This window comes from Helianthus annuus, chromosome 2, assembly GCF_002127325.2.
Source record: "Helianthus annuus cultivar XRQ/B chromosome 2, HanXRQr2.0-SUNRISE, whole genome shotgun sequence".
NCBI classification, from domain to species: domain Eukaryota; kingdom Viridiplantae; phylum Streptophyta; class Magnoliopsida; order Asterales; family Asteraceae; genus Helianthus; species Helianthus annuus.
Window position 1 is genome coordinate 17,836,604 of NC_035434.2, and position 19,490 is coordinate 17,856,093.

The 19,490-nt window shown below is 42.1% G+C and overlaps 1 protein-coding gene and 1 long non-coding RNA gene across 2 annotated transcripts; one reads left to right on the top strand and one right to left on the bottom strand.

Moving 5' to 3' along the window:
* Nucleotides 1-9,949: 9,949 nt before the first annotated feature.
* On the bottom strand, nucleotides 9,950-11,132 carry LOC110934709. Its single transcript, XR_002588565.2, has 5 exons — nucleotides 10,908-11,132; nucleotides 10,788-10,829; nucleotides 10,422-10,614; nucleotides 10,134-10,280; nucleotides 9,950-10,064 (listed from the first exon to the last, which is right to left on the bottom strand). It is a non-coding gene; the product is annotated as an uncharacterized LOC110934709 (long non-coding RNA).
* A 6,586-nt stretch (nucleotides 11,133-17,718) lies between these two features.
* On the top strand, nucleotides 17,719-19,266 carry LOC110933472. Its single transcript, XM_022176692.1, has one exon. It carries the CDS (start codon nucleotides 17,719-17,721, stop codon nucleotides 19,264-19,266), a length of 1,548 nt encoding a protein of 515 aa, XP_022032384.1.
* Nucleotides 19,267-19,490: the final 224 nt, after the last annotated feature.

Below are 19,490 nucleotides of genomic sequence, written 5' to 3' on the forward strand. Positions count from 1 at the left end.
GGAAGTTTGAATCGACCTCCAAAGTTGATGCATTTAAATGAATATCCGGGCTGGGTTGACAGATTTCGTACATACGTACTTGGGCATAATACCGAACTGTGGATACGTTTCACTACATATTTTGATCAAGCTATAGAGGTTGCTGCTTCAGACACTCGCTACGTTTGCCGATCTTCCTGAAGATCAGAAGAAAACGTATGATCTGGAAAAGAAAGCATACGCCATTCTCACTCAGGCGTTAAGCAAGGATATCTACCACCAGTTTGTCAGTTTCAAGACGACTAAGAAGTTGTGGGACGGGTTGAAAACCAGAGGAGTAGGGAATGAAGCAACACGTCAATTGCGTCATGATCTGCTCAAGAAAGAATTTGACTGTTTCACGTGCATGGATAAGGAGTCTTTGGGTGACATGACAAGCCGGTTTTATCACCTGCTTACAGAGCTGAACAACTTTGGAGTAGCGACAACTACAGCAGAGGTAGTGAAGAAGTTTGCTGATGCTTTGCCTCCCCAATGGAGTAGCTTCTTGGAAATCTTAAAGTATAACGGAGTGTTGAGAACTACGAATATTAACGACTTCGTGCAGCTTTTAGAAAACAAGGATCAGGAGGAAACATTAAAGGCAAAAAGAGTTCCATTGCCACAGAATCCAGAAATGTATTATGGAACCTCCAGTTCTTCGTCTTCAAGAACCGGTCCACATGCTCCACTACAAACGGCGTTTGTCACAAGCACGGATATGTATGGCAATCCAGTGCAAGTTCCTGTTAAGCCACCTCCCACCACAGACATGTATGGAAATCCAATACAACCACCTCCTCCTCCTCCTCCTGCTCAACAACATGCGTGTTATGGAGGAACATCATCTGCTAGTCAGCAATCAAAGCCAAGTACAGTACAGCTCGACACTTCAAGCTTCTCTAAAGTCAGTGTAGAAGTAGCTAAGGAACACATGGAGCTGCTTAACACTGTAGTGAGCGCGTACTGTGGATTAATAGAAGGTCAGATTGGCAACATTAATCTGACACAAGAAGACTATCGGCAGATTGATAAAGAAGAGATGGACTTGATGGATATCAAGTGGGCCTTTGCTAGTGCTGTGAGAAGGGCAAAGGATTGGATGGAAAGTACTGGCAGAACCAGCTTGGAAAGCAAGAAAGACACCAAGTATGGGTTCGATAAACAGGCAGTAAAATGCTTCAACTGTGGTGAACGGGGTCACTTTAAAAGGGAATGTACAAAGCCAGCACAGCACGGGAACCAGAACCCCTTCAGAAACCAAGGCAACCAGCAGAACCAGAACAGAAACAATGAACGTACATTAGTGCCTGTCAACAACCAAGCCAACCGGGCACTTGTGGTTCAAGTGGATGAAGGTTGTGACTGGTCAATCCAGTTGAGTGGTGATGCTCCAGATGGAACAACATGTTTTGCTCAAGTTGTGAAGGATTTAGTTCACACCAGTGGTGGAGAATCTTCCGCCAGTGGTGGTGAATCTTCTGAAGATGAAGACTCTTCTGGGTACAGCAGGAGTGTTGATGAAGAATCATCCAGTTCAGGTGATGATCATGTGGGTGAGACAGCAAATGTTTCGGTTGATGCTGACATTGATGAGCTTTTGGAGGAAGCTGAAGAACTAAGTGATAGAAGATCTATTCTGGTGGATCAAGCTGCTTATTCTTCGTCTTCTCTCCATTCAGCCTTTATGGCTAATGTCGACGGTTCATCAAGTCAGGTATGTGTCGATGAACCCACTGCTATTAATTGTGATGAATGTGATAGGCTGCGTGCTAGATGTGCTGATGTAGAGAAAAGTATGTCTGAGTTGCAAGGCAAACATGATGCTTTACAAGCTAGTGTGTTTGACTTGCAAGACAAACATACTACAGTGAATGAGAATTTTTGTGACTTGCAAAGTAAACATGAAGCTTTGCAAGAAAAGTATGATGTGACTTTTATTCACAATCAGAAATTGACTGTGGACCTTTCCAAATGTACAGAAGCCAATATGTTTTATGAAAATCATGAAAAGGAGTTTAAATCGGTAATCGAAAAGTTAAAGAAAGATAAAACCGAGTTAACAAAAATGGTTTCCAGAAAACAAACTGACATTAATTTGTATATATCTCGCCTTGAGACAATGCAAAAAGAAATGGCTTGTGTAAAAACGGAAAGTGAGGGAATCCAACTCAAGTTAGATAGTTATTTGAGTTCTAGCTATGTGTTGGATCACATCATTGATGTCCAAAAGGAGAAAAGGGACGTCACGTGCATAGGTTATAAGAATTGTCCACCACCAGTGAGACATAATTATGATGCCATGCCAGATGAGGAGGACAGAGTGTTCTTTGAACCATCTGTGCCTCTAGATGTGAAAGAATTTGCAGCAGGGCTCGGATATACAAAGGAAGTATCATCAGATTCGGATGTATCAGCAGATACATGTGTGTCTTCTGCTGAACTGAATCAGGATCCTCCAGTCATTACTGAGGATGCTGATTCTTCTGATGATGAATCTGATGATGCTGTCCCAGCAAAGTCTGATGCGGTAGTCAAAAATGAGGACATACCTCTCGAGAATCACATTCTATGTGATCCTCCTGCAAAACCCGCTAAGACTGTTGCAATTGAGTCCTCGTCTGCAAAAGAGTCGGAGAGTGTGAATTTGCTGTACACTCTTGTTGGTGATGATAAGATTTATTCAGACAAAGATTTTCCTATTAAAAATGTTAATCAATCTTTAACAAGTAAAGTCTTTGAAAATTCGACAAGTAAGTTTTTAGGAAAGACTGGACCACGTGTTACAGTTACACAGTGTCCTCCTATTCCAAAGGCCGAAATTCGAAAACAATTTGGCAACAAGAAATTACCAACAGTGCAGAAACAGCAAAATCACACCAAGCCAAAAGCAAAATCACCGGCTCAAACTCAAAAGAAGCCGAATAGGATGAAAAACAAGAATGTAAACTTTGTGAAATCGACGGGAACGGACAAAATTGAAACGTTTGAAAATAAATCTAACTTAGATTTTGTCAAGAAAGCTGCTGTTCTGAAAAGAAATGAACAAACCAGTTCAAAGCCTAGTACCTCGGGTTCACAAAGTTCAACATCATCGACTAAACGATCACATGATACTTCGGGGTTTGTTGAACGAAGATCATGTTTTGAGTGTGGAACAATTGGACATATAATTCGAAATTGTCCATATCTTCATAAGCAAAAAGAAAAAGTTGATGTTCCCCGTGACCAAAATGACCGTAAGCGATCTGTTTCTGCAAAACAAGATCCCCGGCTTGTAAAAGAAAGGGAAAAGAAACAGAAACGCCAACAGGTCAAGAAAATTGAAAAGGCGATTAAAACCGATGTGGTTAACAAAACAGTTGTTTCTGTAAAACCAGACAATTCAAAAACTTCAAACAACCGTGAAGTTAAAATTTTAAAGAATGACACTGGTAAAACAAAACAGACCTGGAAACCAAAAACGGTTAATGAATCAGGGGGACCATCAAAATTTACCAATCATCAAAGACAAGAAGTTATTGTTATTGATGAAAATGGAAGACCCAAGACCACAATGGCTTGGGTCCCCATCTCCAACTAATCATTTGAGTTCATGTGCAGGGTGTTCCAGGAGGAACTATCAGTAGTCATTGGATTGTTGATAGTGGGGCATCCAGGCACATGACAGGCGACATGAAGCTTCTCTACGACGTCAAATCTATTAGAGGAGGTTATGTTGCTTTTGCTGGAGATAAGGGTGGTTATATTACGGGTGAAGGAATGATATCCAACGGGATTGTCAGCTTTGACAAGATCAACTTTGTGCAACAACTTGATCACAATCTTCTTAGTGTTTCTCAAATTTGTGACAAGCAATTCTCAGTACACTTTGATGCGAATGGATGTTATGTGCTGAAACCCGGCTTCAAAATTCCAAAAGAATGGATTCTCTTGTCAGCTCCAAGGATAAATGATTTGTACGTCCTTGATATGAGCCAAGCTATTACTACGTCTGCACAAGCAACTTGTTTCGTTTCCAAAGCCACAGAAAAAGATTCTATCTCTTGGCACAGACGAATGGGTCACATTCACTTACGCAAAATGAATCATTTGGTTTCAAATGAATTGGTGAATGGTGTTCCTCTTAAAAATTTTCATCTTCAAGACGTCTGTGTTTCGTGCCAGAAGGGAAAGCAAACAAAGAAGAAGCACCCTACAAAGAAGATCAACACGGTGGCAGTTCCTCTTGAACGTTTGCACATGGATTTGTTCGGTCCTGTCAAGCACAAGAGTATTCGGGGTGATCAATACTGCCTCGTGATAACTGATGATTATTCAAGATTTTCTTGGGTAGCGTTCATGGCACACAAGAGTGAAACCTTTGGCATTATCAAAAACTTGATCATTCAGATTGAGAATTTGTATAAGTTAAAGGTTAGGCGGATACGTAGCGACAATGGTACTGAATTTAAAAATCATGCCATGGCGGAGTTTTGCACTTCAAAGGGTATTCTTCATGAGTTTAGTGCAGCTTATACTCCTCAACAGAATGGCGTCGCTGAACGTAAGAACCGCACATTGATCGAGACTGCTAGGACAATGTTGGTAGAGTCGCAGTTGCCCATTCCATTCTGGACTGAAGCTGTGGCCTCTGCATGTTACACATTGAACCGAGTCCTTACAGTCAAAAGGCACAATAAGACCCGCTTTGAGCTTCTTCAAAAACGGAAACCAGATTTGTCTTATCTTGAACCGTTTGGAGCTCCATGTACAATCATCGATCCTAATGGAAAGTTTGGGGCAAAAGCAATTGATGGATACTTTCTTGGGTATGCCACCCCTAACTTACGAGTCTGGAATCTAGAGACTAAGAGGGTCGAGGAATGGTCTGAGGTCAGAGTACAAAGGCACACTTTGCCAGTCAAATGTCCTGGTCAGCCTTGGATGTTTGAGTACGATGACTTTTTCAATTCGATCAATGTTGAAGCCGTTGAAGAAAGTGCTGCGGCAAGGATGTTTTTCGAGAGTGACAATGCAAGAGTTTCACCGGTGGTGCGTCCAATTCTTGTCAATCAAGAACCATCTTCGGTGAACAATAATACTCTCGAGAATGAGGATTTTCACGATGCTGCTGAATTGAACGAATCTTCAGAGGATGATGAATTTCTAGATGCAGATCAAGAAGCTCCAACAACAGCAGTTCATGGTACTTCAGAGGGTACTCCTCCAGTTGATACCCATAGAACAGCTGAAGCAACTGCATCATCCTCTTCGTCAATTCCGGGCATTGATTTAGTTGTTGATCTCAATCTCAACAACCTGGGTATAAATATTCCAGTTCCAGATAATCCAGAAACAAGGATTCATAATACCCATCCTCAACAAAACATCATTGGAAATGTGCAAAGTGGCATTCAAACAAGAAACATGTTGCGGAACAACAACAATGCAGGCTTGTATGCAGCTATTCGAGAATCCGGGCAACAAAACGATTGGTCTTTCGCGTATTATGTTTCACAGGAAGAGCCAAGAACTTGGAAAGAAGCCATGAAAGATAACTCTTGGGTTGAAGCAATGCAGGAAGAACTGCAACAATTCCAGAAGCTAGGTGTCTGGAAACTCGTAGAGAAACCTGCTGGATACAAGAAGATTGGTACCCGTTGGGTTTTCAAATGCAAAAAGGATGACCGCGGAGTTGTTATCCGGAACAAAGCAAGTTTAGTCGTTCAAGGTTTTCGTCAGATAGAAGGGATCGACTACAACGAAGTCTATGCACCTGTTGCACGTCTGGAAGCTATTCGAATCTTACTGGCTTATGCCTCATTCAAAGGATTCAAGGTTTACCAGATGGACGTCAAAAGTGCATTCTTACATGGTGTGGTTGAAGAAGAGGTATACGTCGAACAGCCTCCAGGTTTTGAAGATCCTATCCATTCCGATCGGGTTTGGTTGCTCAACAAAGCTCTCTATGGTCTTCATCAAGCACCGCGAGCTTGGTATGCAACCTTATCTAACTATCTGCTGGAGAACGGTTTTCGAAGAGGTCTTATCGACTGTACTCCTTTCATCAAAGAACAAGATGGAGATCTTCTTCTGGTCCAGGTATATGTTGATGATATTATTTTTGGTTCTACTAATGATGTCTTGTGTAGGAATTTCGAGCGCATTATGCAGGATAAATTCGAGATGAGTGCTATGGGGGAAATGACTTTCTTTTTGGGCCTACAAGTGCAACAAACTGAGTCTGGGATATTCATCCATCAGACTAAATATGTTGGTGACATCTTGAGCCGGTTCCAGATGTCTGATGCAACGCCCATTGGTACCCCACTGCCACAAAATCACGGAATTACTCCAGACTTGAAGGGTGAAGCTGTTAGCCCCTCATATTACCGCGCAATGATCGGATCTCTTATGTACCTCACAGCATCAAGACCAGACATAATGTACCCAACGTGCCTGCTTGCCAGATATCAAGTCAACCCGAAGGCCTCACATCTTGCAGCTATCAAAAGGATTTTTCGTTATTTGAAGGGTTACCCTGACACTGGTCTATGGTACCCTAGGGATAATAACTTTGAATTGGTCGCTTTCAGTGATTCTGATTTTGGTGGATGCAAAAGCGACGGCAAATCCACAACGGCTGGATGTCAGTTTTTAGGAAATCGCCTAGTCACATGGCAGTGCAAGAAGCAGACATGCGTCGCTACATCCACATGCGAAGCTGAATATATTGCTGCCTCAAGTTGTTGCTCCCAAGTTCTGTGGATCCAACAACAATTGCGGGACTACGGTTTTGAATTCCTAACTACTCCTATTTACGTTGATAATTCTGCTGCATTACAGATCACTAGAAATCCTGTGCAGCATTCAAAGACCAAACACATCGAAATCAAATATCACTTCATACGTGATTGCTTTGAGAAAAGGCTAATCGATGTTGTTAAGGTCCACACCGATGACCAACGTGCCGACTTATTTACCAAAGCATTTGACAAATCAAGATTTGACTTTTTATTATTGGTAAACGGCATTAAGGTCAAGCAAGAGTAAAACCAACATCGGAAAATCATTTTTGTAAATAACTTTGTGTTTTAAATTTATCTTAGTTTATTGATTTTAGGGGGAGTAAATCCAAAATCTGAAAATCCAAAAACATCGAAAAATTTCAAAAACACAAAAACAATAGAAAAACAAAAATGAGTTTCCTGGCGAGAAAAAGAGAAAATGATAGTACATCAGTGGTCTATCCAAACCTCTTTAAACCTTAAATGAAAAACGGTAAGCAGCTCTATATAAGATGTATCGGTAGGCTCACAATCATTTTAAAGTGTGCAGGGTGATATAAACTTAAATCGACTGAAGATCAGGTGGGAACCATTCATTGGCATATGGTCTTAGTACCGAAATTTTGTTTGATAGATTGCCGAGGTTCTGAGATATTCGGTCTTTATGCTGCTTATCATCTGGGTATCATGGTTGTATCTTTTACCGAAAAATAACGGGGACGCAAGCCTAGATCTTCCATGATACTATACATACGTGTACATATTACATACTGCATTCGACCTCAATAAGTGATAAACAATCACATGTCCATATCAAATAAGTGATAAAATATCACATTTATCCGGGAGTCAAGTTCGTCTCTCTGCTGTACGAAAGTACTGACCTGTTCACGGACTTGCTCCTGTGCCCTCATGCATATGAAAATCAAGTTCCTCATCAATAAGTGATTATATCACATAGGGCTTGTTTTCAAATCAAAATAAGTGAGTATCTCACATCTTATACGGTCAAACAGATGATAATCAGTATACTCACCGGTAAGATGAATTCTCGTGCATACCTTGATACGGGAATGTGTCGTGATGTGGATGAACACCGGTCGGTAAGTATAAATCATACCTTAACGTATCCCTTCGCCATGATTACATCTGATAAGTTGGGCTTAAGTGGACAACAATACCGATAATTGTTATTAGGATGCTTATCTTAATGTTAACTAACTGAACAACAAGAGTGTTTTGGCGTGACCGTACACTGATATGATTCTCTTACCCTCGAAACTCGCAAAAAGAATGTCTGTATATATTTACTTACTGCTTTCAGTCTTTACATTTCGAAATATTAAAACACACCTAAAATCTGTTTTAATATAAACTTTATAAAAGCCAAAAAGATTTTATTTCTACTTTATTTTCGATCGTACGATGTTGGATCTCGAGTCTTCGTTACCTGAAACCTGACTGAAAACAGAATTGACTAAATCTTCATAAACGGTCGAAATTTGCATGTTTTTGAAAGTTAAATCTAAAATTGACAGATTTATTAAACTTTCAAACTGTCGGACGGTGTTCGATTGTGACATGGTCATTCGTGTGTCATTTGTTTATACTAACTATATTCCAAGCAGTTGTTCTCGTTACGCGTTTAGATTTCTTGCATGTGCAGATCCTAAAGGCAAGGAGAACATAGTCGATGACAAGCTTCGGAATGAAGACACGACGTGAAGGCACTCAAAAGATGAAGGTGATCGAGTTGCTGCTGACCATCATCAACACCACAAGGATCTCAAGTATTAATGATCAAGTCTATCACGAGCATAACTCAAGGGGGAGCTTATGTTAAGGGGGAGTTTGTCAACACACTTCTTACATGATACGGGTAGTTTGTTGATATACTCTCTGCTTTGAAGACGTGAAAACTTTGAAGATCCTCCGACATTGAAGACTTGAAAGGACATCAGAGTCTTGAAGACATGAAGATCAAAGATGATCATGATCGAGACAAAGCTACAGCCAAGGGGGAGTTTGTTGGTGCACTTGTGTCTGTACTTTGTCTGTATTCGGTCACGATGTAAAACGATGTCCTTGTTAGTCTTGTAAGTTTGACCAAGTCAACCATCCTCCTGGTTTGACTTGGACAAACAGTTGATACATGGTTGTAATTGTCTGTCTCGAAGGATGAGACATCGAAGGATGATTTAGATCCTTCGATAAGCTCAAAAGTAAACATTCGATAGATGCAGATGGACCTCGAAGGATATGCAATCCTTCGAGGTATATGTGTATCCTTCGATAGCTGAATGCTCGATAGATCATCTATCGAACAGTGAGCATGATCCTTCGGACAGACTTGCTGTGTTTGGGTATAAATACCCATGCAGTGTGTTCACTAGAAGACAGATGCACATAGACAGAAAGATGGACACTCGAGAGATAGGAGAGCATTCTGTCAAGAACACACACACTTAGAGAGTTTGCAAAACTGATTTGTAAACATTGAGCTTGTAACCGGAACCTTTCATTCGTATTAATACAAGTGGTGTTAATCGGTGAACTTTGTGTGTTGTGTTTGTGCTTGTCTCAACTCGGTTGCACACTAGCTTGGATTCCGCACTTGCTAGTGTGTTAGTATAACAAGGATAAGGTTGAACCTCATCCTCCGAGGGACCTACAAGTACAAACAATATCCACATGTGGTTATAAACTAATTAACCCTTTATTGTAAATCTAAAAGCAACCTCTTGACACAACCGATTAATCAGATCAAGTACACAAGAATTATTCGCTAACCTGTGTTAAAAACATATCACAGTAATGCAGGTACCTGACTTCCTCCTGTGAGTTTTTCAAACACCACCATCAAGAACAGATCCATCTAAGTACTTGTTACAATTATCAGCTAGTTACCTTGCTACTCGACATGTATACAAACCCAAACCAATAAAATTCCCGTGTCCACGGATCTATGACAAGGGGAACATCTTCCACCTGAAACGATACATTCCATCATTATGATCATATGCTAGCATAATTTAAGAATGGATTCTCCAATCATCATATCAAAAATTAATCACCAATTTCCATCAAAAGTTAACAAAAGTTTAGATTACCATGATTCTATAAAATTTATTGATTGTTATTTACAGACATCGTCTCGGACATACCTTTCCTTCTGCAGAGAGATGCTTCTCAGGATCTCTCTTGGTGACTCGCCATGATAAACCAATCGCATACAAACCATTTCTAGGAGTTTCAATGTCACTTGCATCATAGCTCCTGCAAGCAACTCAAAATAATAACTACAAGATCACAAATGTAAATAATCTGATAAAAATTATGGTTTACCAAATTATGGTTCGGAGTGGCATCACTTTGTGCTCACGGAGTTCATCTTGATTTTGACAGCTTCTTCTCGTTTTTGCCGGATTATAAAACCTATCTTCTCCGCCAAATTATGGTTCAGAGTGGCGTCACATTGTAGTGTTTAATTAGCTGCAAAATATGAACAGTCAACATCATCAAACCCCTAGAACAAAAATCTACTTAAACATGAAAATGAAAACATCTGATCAACAAATCATATTAAAAACATCTTTAAAAGCATCTAATTAAATAAACTCCATTAACATATACCAGACTGTGGAGCTGTAGACGAATCCGTATCACCACCAACACCATTAGATTAACCAAAAGACAACACAACACCATCTTTAATCCTATGCCACCAAGGATGCGTATAACCAGTCGACTGAGTAACAATCCTCACTCCCATCTTCACCGTTTTGCTCTTATCTCGAGTTTTGTTGGCATTATTCCTAGTCCACCACTCGGCTTTCTCAAAAACACGATTATTGACCAAATAATCACATACAAGCTCATGATTACAATAGAAACATCAATCTATATCAGATTATGCTCTAAATTTGAACAAAAAATATAAAACCCTTACTAAAACCGGAAAAAAAAAACTAAAAGCGAAAAATTATTGAATTGACTGACCTTCTTTAATTTGTAGAGGATTTGGATGTTTGAACACAGACCCTGAAACACAAACCAATCACGATCAAACGGGTTCACACACACTTATTCAAAACCACATAAAAATCAAACATGTACCACCTTGTGTGACAGTTCGGTCGACCAGCGGCGTTGAACACGTGGGTGGGCTTCACAGCAACGACGTCGGCTTTCAGGGTGTGTCCGGATTCTACCCGGTCGGAGCCGTATGTGTACTTGATGCCCTGAAATTTGCAGATTTGGCCCAGTAAACCGCCGATCCAGGCCATACGACCTTAAATCAAGAAGTTGTGGTAGGTTATGAGCTGCGAAAGTTATGTGGGAGGAGCTGATTCTGTCACACCCCCAAAATCCACCTGCGGAGTATCACCGCTTGGGAGCGTGACTGACCAGGATCAAGCCACCAATCATATAGAACAATATATATAGTAAAAGTAATTGCCATTAAACCAAACCCAATACCATTCAATCACCAATATGAAAGGTGTTCCAAAACATAATTATGTTATCACCGTTTAGTGGAAGCGTATATATAAAACCCAACATAAATAAGTATGTAATGTCATAAGTGTATAACAAGTCAATCACAATCCAAGCCCACAACGACCAGCTCCTCCCTGTGCAAGCTCCATGTATCTATCGACCTGCAAGGCATGTAACAGAGGATCAACAACTAGTTGAGCGAGTTCACAGAAAGTAAATGCGTAATAGTAAGTTCGTTTGTAACATGTGGCTCTACTGGGCCGATAGTATGTTCTATTGGTGGGGGCTTCCCATGTTGTATAACCACTAGACTATTCGTAACCATAAGTGTTCTACATATCCCGAGAACAGTAACACGTACAAGTTTACGTAGGTTTTACGTAAGTAATCCTTCACAACCGAGGATAGGGGTACGCGGGGGTTTACGTAGGTTTTACGTAAGTAATCCTTCACAACCGAGGATAGTAGTGAGTATAAGTTCACGTAGGTTTTACGTGAGTGTCCTTCGCAACCTGAGGACAATGAATAGCACAAGTATACGTAGGTTTTACGTATGTGTCCTGCACAACCGAGGACTATGGTATGGTAGTCTAGTAACAGAGTATGTACGAATCTAGCCAAAACTCATTCCTTCAATCCCATTCCCAAGCCCTTGGGAATCCCATGTCTTAGTAAGGGTGTGAACTCACCTTGGTTTGCTCAGTATGCTAATCTATGTGTTCTTAAACAACCAGTCAATCAGTCGAATCCTATAGTGCACGTATACTCAATCAGTTAAACTCGTAATGATTCACTTGCCATTTATGTCACGAAGTATGTTTAAACAATTATCATGTATCATGCAAGCACTTAGCGTAGAGAACACACGTAACAGAATCATTCAATGGTCAAAAGTCATAAGTATGTTATTGGAACCATCAAGAAATCATCAAGTAACATTATCATTATCCGGACATCAATACTCCATTAAACTAAAGTAGCATTTGCAGGTTAACATAAGTCAGACTCATGTGTATATTTGTTCCGAGTTGTTGGTCGCTAAACAATATATTATCAATGCAATTACATCCATCTCCCAATTAGTAGCTTAAAAAGTTGGACTAGTTCCTTATCAATTGAAAGTCGGACAAGGGAAGCCAATCAAAATTCGGACCAAGTGAGGGGGGGGGTTAAACTCGGATAGGGGTGTCCCCCCCTTAAAACTCGGACCACCACCTTTGAGCCCAAACAAAGTCGGACAAGAGGGGTGGCTCACAAAACTCGGACCCCCTTTAAACTTAAAGGTCGGACAACCTATGAGGTACAAAGCTCGGACACTATTGAACTCACAAAGGTCGGACACTTGATGCTTATAAGAACTCGGACATCATCATTTAACAACAAAGATCGGACCACTTGTTAATTTGTGTAAAAACTCAGACATGTTTATGTTTGTATATGAAATTCGGACCTAATACACTTTTGCAAAAGGATCGGACAAGTACACATGGTTAAAATTCGGACATTGATAACTAAACAAAAGTCGGATCATGTCAATGTATAAAGAAGCTCGGACAACATACTACTTGAATAATTCGGACTATAACATATTTCACAAAACTCAGACTATTTGCCAATCAAAAGGCGGGCCACAAGTGATATCAATCATCGAGCAGAACATCATTCTCATGAACATCAGTTACGTTTTCATACGACCCAAAAACCCTAATTCATACATTTTCACAGTGAACTATTCAATTCTCAATCGATCATTCTAACGTATCTTGTATCCTAATCATCAAACAATGATTCCACATCAACCATACCCATTTCACAATAATCAAACATCAATCAATCACAGAACTATCATATGAAAACTAGGGTTTACACATATTACAAGAATCAAGAATTGAAGCAATCAAATAATCAATAATCATTTACCTTGTGTTGATTCTAGAGAAAAATGCGGAATCGAAAGTGATGAATAGCTTGCCAATGATGATGGTGATGATTGCCAGAGAATGTGAAGTACGTGCTTTGGTTTCTTGTGTGAGGTTTAGTGAAGGATTAGGGTTAAGTATCATATAAGTTTCACTAATAACTCTACACACCCTTTATTATTATATTTTACCATATTACACCATCTCAAACAGTTTCACAGTTTCACCACCAAGTTTATGCATTTGATAAGTCTATCACAATTAACACATAACCATGCACAAACACACAATACACTTCATTGAATCAAAACGTATACAATTCCATATCAATTAATTGTGCAAATAAACAACTAAACAGTACATGAACGTGCAATAAATGCGAAATAGGAATCTTGGAAATTCGAGTTGTCACATTATCCCCAACTTGAAAGAAATTTCGTCCCGAAATTTGGTACGCACTCACTGAGGAAGCTAGGTAAGCTGTATTGTTCACTGGTTTTCCTGGGGTGTCACATCATCCCCCCGTTGATTTGGAATTTCGTCCTGAAATTCCGCAGTAGTAGCTTCAGTCTCAGTAGTGGTTGCATTGGTTCCGAATAACTGGGGGTACTTTTCTGTCATCTGGTCTTCGCGTTCCCAGGTGTACTGTACTCTGGGCCACGTTTGGAGTTCCAACGAACTCGGACAAGAGGGATTCTCTTGTTTTTGAGGACCTTAACATCCCGGTCCGTGATTTCAACTGGCTCCTCGACGAACTGCAACCGCTCGTCGATAGTGAGTTCCTTAAAAGGAACTATGAGGGTCTCATCTGACAGGCACTTCTTCAGATTCGACACGTGAAATACATTGTGAACTGTACCAAGTTCAGCTGGTAGGTTTAGCTTGTAGGCCACTTTGCCTATTTTCTCAATGATCTCAAACGTTCCGACATACCGCGGATTTAGTTTGCCCCGTTTGCCAAAACGAACCACACCCTTCCAGGGTGAGACTTTTAGTAAAACCCGGTCCCCGACCTGAAATTCCAACGGTTTCCTACGCTTATCCGCGTATGCTTTCTGACGGTCGCGTGCTGCCGCCATGCGTTGTCGTATTTGTGCAATCTTTTCTGTGGCGTCCACTACAATCTCCGGACCCGTGATCTGACTATCCCCTACCTCTGCCCAACAGAGAGGTGACCGACATTTACGCCCGTACAATGCCTCGAATGGAGCGGCTTGTATGCTGGTGTGATAGTTGTTATTGTATGAGAACTCCACCAAAGGGAGGTGCTTTTCCCAGCCGTTGCCGAAATCAATAACACATGCCCGAAGCATGTCTTCAAGAGTTTGGATCGTTCGCTCAGACTGCCCATCCGTCTGAGGATGATACGCTGTGCTCATGTCTAAACGAGAGCCAAAAGCTTTGTGCATCGCTTGCCATAGCTCTGACGTGAATAGTGCATCCCGATCCGAAATAATAGAGGTTGGCACTCCGTGCCTCGAAACAACTTCTTTCAAGTAGACGTCTGCTAAGGTAGAGAACTTATCTGTTTCCTTAATAGCCAGGAAGTGTGCAGACTTGGTGAGTCGATCCACGATCACCCATATGGTATCATTCCCACGCTGAGATCTAGGTAGGCCTATAACAAAATCCATGGAAATTTCTTCCCATTTCCACTGTGGTATCCTGGGTTGCTGAAGTAGGCCTGAGGGTTTCTGGTACTCCGTCTTGACTCTCGCACAAGTCAAACATTTGCCGACGTAAGTTGCAATGTGGGCCTTCATGCTAGGCCACCAGTATGTAGTTCTGATGTCGTGGTACATTTTATCCGACACTGGATGTACCGAGTAGCGAGACTTGTGAGCTTCGTCCATTACCAGCTCGCGTAAACCGCCAAAAAGTGGGACCCAAATACACCCCGTTACATAGTAGGCGCCGTCTTCCTTTTGTTCTAATCGTTGCCTCGCGCCGCGTAAGGCTTCAGCCCTGACGTTTTCCGGTTTCAATGCTTCCACCTGAGCATCTTGTATCTGTGCAGGAAGATCAGACTGAATAGTGAGATGCAAAGCTCGTACACGCCTAGGTAAAGTATCCTTTCGACTGAGAGCGTCAGCCACAACATTGGCTTTGCCTGGATGGTACTTGATGGCGCATTCACAATCATTAAGTAGCTCGACCCATCTTCGTTGACGCATATTCAATTCCTTCTGCTTGAAGATATGCTCGAGACTCCTGTGATCGGTGTAAATAGTGCACTTGGTACCGTACAGGTAGTGTCGCCATATCTTGAGCGCGAAAACAACAGCTCCCAGCTCTAAATCGTGCGTCGTGTAGTTCCGTTCATGAACTTTGAGTTGCCGCGAAGCGTAGGCAATAACTTTATCCCGCTGCATCAATACACAACCAAGCCCCTGTATCGATGCGTCACAATAGACCACAAAATCATCCGTGCCCTCTGGCAATGAGAGAATAGGTGCGCTGCATAGTCTATCCTTCAGGTACTGAAAAGCAGTTTCTTGTGTATTACCCCAACGATAGGTAACACCTTTCTGTGTCAACATAGTGAGCGGCTGTGCGATCTTGGAGAAGTCTTTAATAAATCGTCTGTAGTACCCCGCCAAACCCAAGAATTGGCGTATCTCTGTTGGTGTACGCGGTGCAGGCCAGTTCCTGATCGAGTCTACTTTGGATGGATCGACATGAATCCCATCCCTGTTCACCACATGGCCTAAGAAATGGACTTCACGAAGCCAGAAGTCGCATTTTGAAAACTTGGCGTGCAGTTGTTCCTTTCGAAGAAGTTCCAAGATAAGACGTAAGTGCTGCTCGTGTTCCTCCTGACTCTTGGAGTAGATCAGAATGTCGTCGATGAAGACAATGACGAACTTGTCAAGATAGGGTTTGCACACCCTGTTCATAAGATCCATGAAGACTGCAGGCGCGTTCGTAAGCCCAAATGGCATGACTAAAAACTCGTAGTGACCGTAGCGAGTTCTGAATGCTGTCTTGGAGACGTCCTCATCCCGGACTCTCAGCTGGTGATAACCTGACCTTAGATCAATCTTGGAGTAGTAGCTCGACCCTTGCAACTGGTCGAATAAGTCGTCAATGCATGGAAGAGGATAATGGTTCTTCACTGTGACCTTGTTCAGCTCACGGTAGTCTATGCACATCCTGAAAGTGCCATCCTTCTTTTTCACGAATAGTACTGGAGCTCCCGAAGGCGAAGAGCTTGGACGAATAAAGCCCTTATCCAAGAGCTCTTGTAGTTGCTTAGACAGTTCTTCCAGTTCAGTTGGGGCTAGACGATACGGTGCTCGAGCTATAGGTGCTGCTCCTGGAGCTAGCTCGACTTGAAACTCGACCTGGCGATGAGGCGGTAGACCAGGTAAATCTTCAGGAAACACTTGAGGAAAATCACGTACAACTGGAATATCCTCTATTCTTTTCTCTTTCGTCGCTGCATCAATAACTAGTGCCAAGATAGTCGTATGACCCTTTCGTAAACATTTCTGAGCCTTCAAGAAAGAGATGATGCCAACCACAGCACCACTCTTATCGCCTTGAACTTCGAGAGGTTCCTTTCCCATACGAGGAATACGAATGATCTTCTCCTTGCATAGGATCTCCGCCTGCTGCTTGGATAACCAATCCATGCCGATGACGATGTCGAAACTACCCGGAACTATTGGAATAAGATCAATCGAGAAGATCTGACCCGCTAGAACGATGTTACAACCCTTGACTACATGTGTGGCTTCTACACTTTTACCATTTGCTAGTTCTACGACATGTTTGGTGTTTAGGGGTGTGGGTGCACGTTTTAACAATTTACTCATTTTCAAAGACATATAACTCGTATCCGCACCCGAATCAAACAAAACAGTAACATAAATATCGTCGAGAAGAAACTTACCCATAACTACGTTGGGATCATGATGTAGGCCCAAGTGTAGAAGAGCGGGCTATTTTGTATTTGGAGGCCCAAGACCGCGTAACAAAAGGGGCCTCACTAAAATGGCTCTAACTTGGGCTACGGGGGTCCGTTTGGGACGTGCGACCAGGCGATTCGAACGTGAGAACAAGCTCTATCTTGCTGCAAACAGCCTACGGCAGTTTGGGTCATCGTCCGGGCCAAAAAACGCTTATTTCCATGAGTTATTTTATGTTTTATGTTTTTAGTGGGTTTTTTGGACTTTTGTTTTGTTCTAGTTTTTGGCCCAAGTGTGTTTTAGGCCCATTTTCGAATTTCAGTCTCTATTTATATGTTGCTAAAGATAATGAAAAGTTCAGACTTGAATTTTGAGAAAACTGATTTTTCACTTCAAATTCCGTGCCCTTTGGGTTGAATTTTGGGGTTGGGGAAGAACTACACGGGTATTCGTAGAATCAACGTGTTTGATCTTCATTTATCGTACCACGCACTACATCAGTTGGTATCAGAGCCGAATTCCTGGCTCAAAATGCCTCCGAGGAGAAACAACAACAGGCCTCTCGATGAAGTGTATGAACGGGAGTTGGAGCAGCGGCTTATGGCAAGGGTGGATGAGCGGTTGGATCAAGTGGTCGATCAGTTGACTGACCGGATGGCCGACTTGATCAATCGTAGGAGGCAGAGACCCAATGACGGGTATGGTTCTGAACTTAGTAACCCATTTGGTGATGATTCGACTTCCGAAGACGAACGGGAGGGGCAACCAGGGGGTGAACGTGGAGGGGGTAACAGGCGTTGGGATTCTGGGATAAGAGTTGATATTCCGGAATTTGATGGGTCTAGTTTGAATCCGGAGGGGTTCATCGATTGGTTGGCTACTGTAGAGGAAGTGTTCGAGTACAAGGAGGTGCCTGAAAACAAGCGGGTGGCCTTGATCGCTACCAGATTACGTGGTAGGGCCTCTGCGTGGTGGCAACAATTGAAATTAACACGGAATAGGCTCGGAAAGTCAAGGATCGTGACATGGGCCAAGATGAAGAAATGCTTGCGGTCCAACTTTTTGCCTCATAATTTTCAAAGGTTGATGTACCAACGTCTACAGAATTTAAAACAGGGGGCCAAATCTGTTGATGATTATACAACGGAGTTTTATCAATTGATCGCGAGGAATGATATTCAAGAACCGGAGGAACAACTTGTTTCTCGGTATATTGGGGGTCTTAAGGTTCAAATTATGGAGTCCGTGAACCTTTTTGATCCGTTAACCATTCCAGAGGCACACCAACGGGCGTTGGCGTTTGAGAAACAAAACCGTCAGGTGGGCGGTTCATTTACCCCTGCTGGGGGAAACTTTGGGTCAGGTAGTGGGGCACCTCGTGGCGGGCCTAGTCAGCAGAAGCCGGGGGGTAGCAATACCGGGCCTACTTCTAAGGGGGCTAGTAGTAGTGGTCCGAGATGTTTCAATTGTGGTGAGACAGGCCATCGTCAAGCTGAGTGTAAGAAGGCCGGTAAAAGACACTTGTTTGCTGAGTCTGAGGATGAACAGTATGAGGAATATGAAAATAACCTTGTGTTTGATGAAGAAACTGAGTACGAAGAAGAGGTTGTGACCGGTGATGTTGGGGTGAACTTGGTGGTCAGGCGCTCTTGCTACACACCGAAGGCAGATGGGGATGACTGGCTGAAACACAACATCTTCCATTCAACATGTACCATTTTGGGGAAGGTTTGCACGTTTGTCATTGATTCGGGGAGTTGTGACAATCTGATTTCTGAAGAGGCAGTTCAAAAGTTGGCCTTGAAGACAGAGAGTCACCCGAAACCGTACAAGCTTCAATGGCTTAAAAAGGGAGGTGAAGTGACGGTATCCAAAAGGGCACTTGTTTCAATTTCCATTGGGTCCACGTACAAGGATGATGTCGTGTGTGATGTGGTCCCTATGGACGCGTGTCACTTATTGTTGGGCAGACCTTGGGAGTACGAGCGTAATATAGAACATAACGGGCGGTCCAATACTTATAGTTTTCTGTTTGGTGGTGTGAAGATCACTCTTGTTCCTAGCAAACCTAAGCAGTTAGCCACGAAACAGTCGGGTACTCTTTTCACTGCGTCAAAAATGGCTTATGGCCACATAAAAAAAGTGTGACCATACGCCTTTCGCTACACTTTTTTTTTCCAGCTCAAGTGTGACCAAAGGTCGAGTCATCGTAGGCATCATACGGCCACATTCACTTATGTGTGGCCATAGCAACTTAAACTGTGGCTAAAAGGTCTTGTTGAAATCAATCATTTTGTCAAATAAGTGTGGCTAATCGGGTAGCAACAACCACATGAATTTACTATAAGTGTGGCCATTTCTATTATACAGTC

Excerpts from the sequence above, each read along its gene's own strand:
- LOC110933472 (XM_022176692.1), top strand. The coding sequence starts at position 17,719 with ATGGCAAGGGTGGATGAGCGGTTGGATCAAGTGGTCGATCAGTTGACT.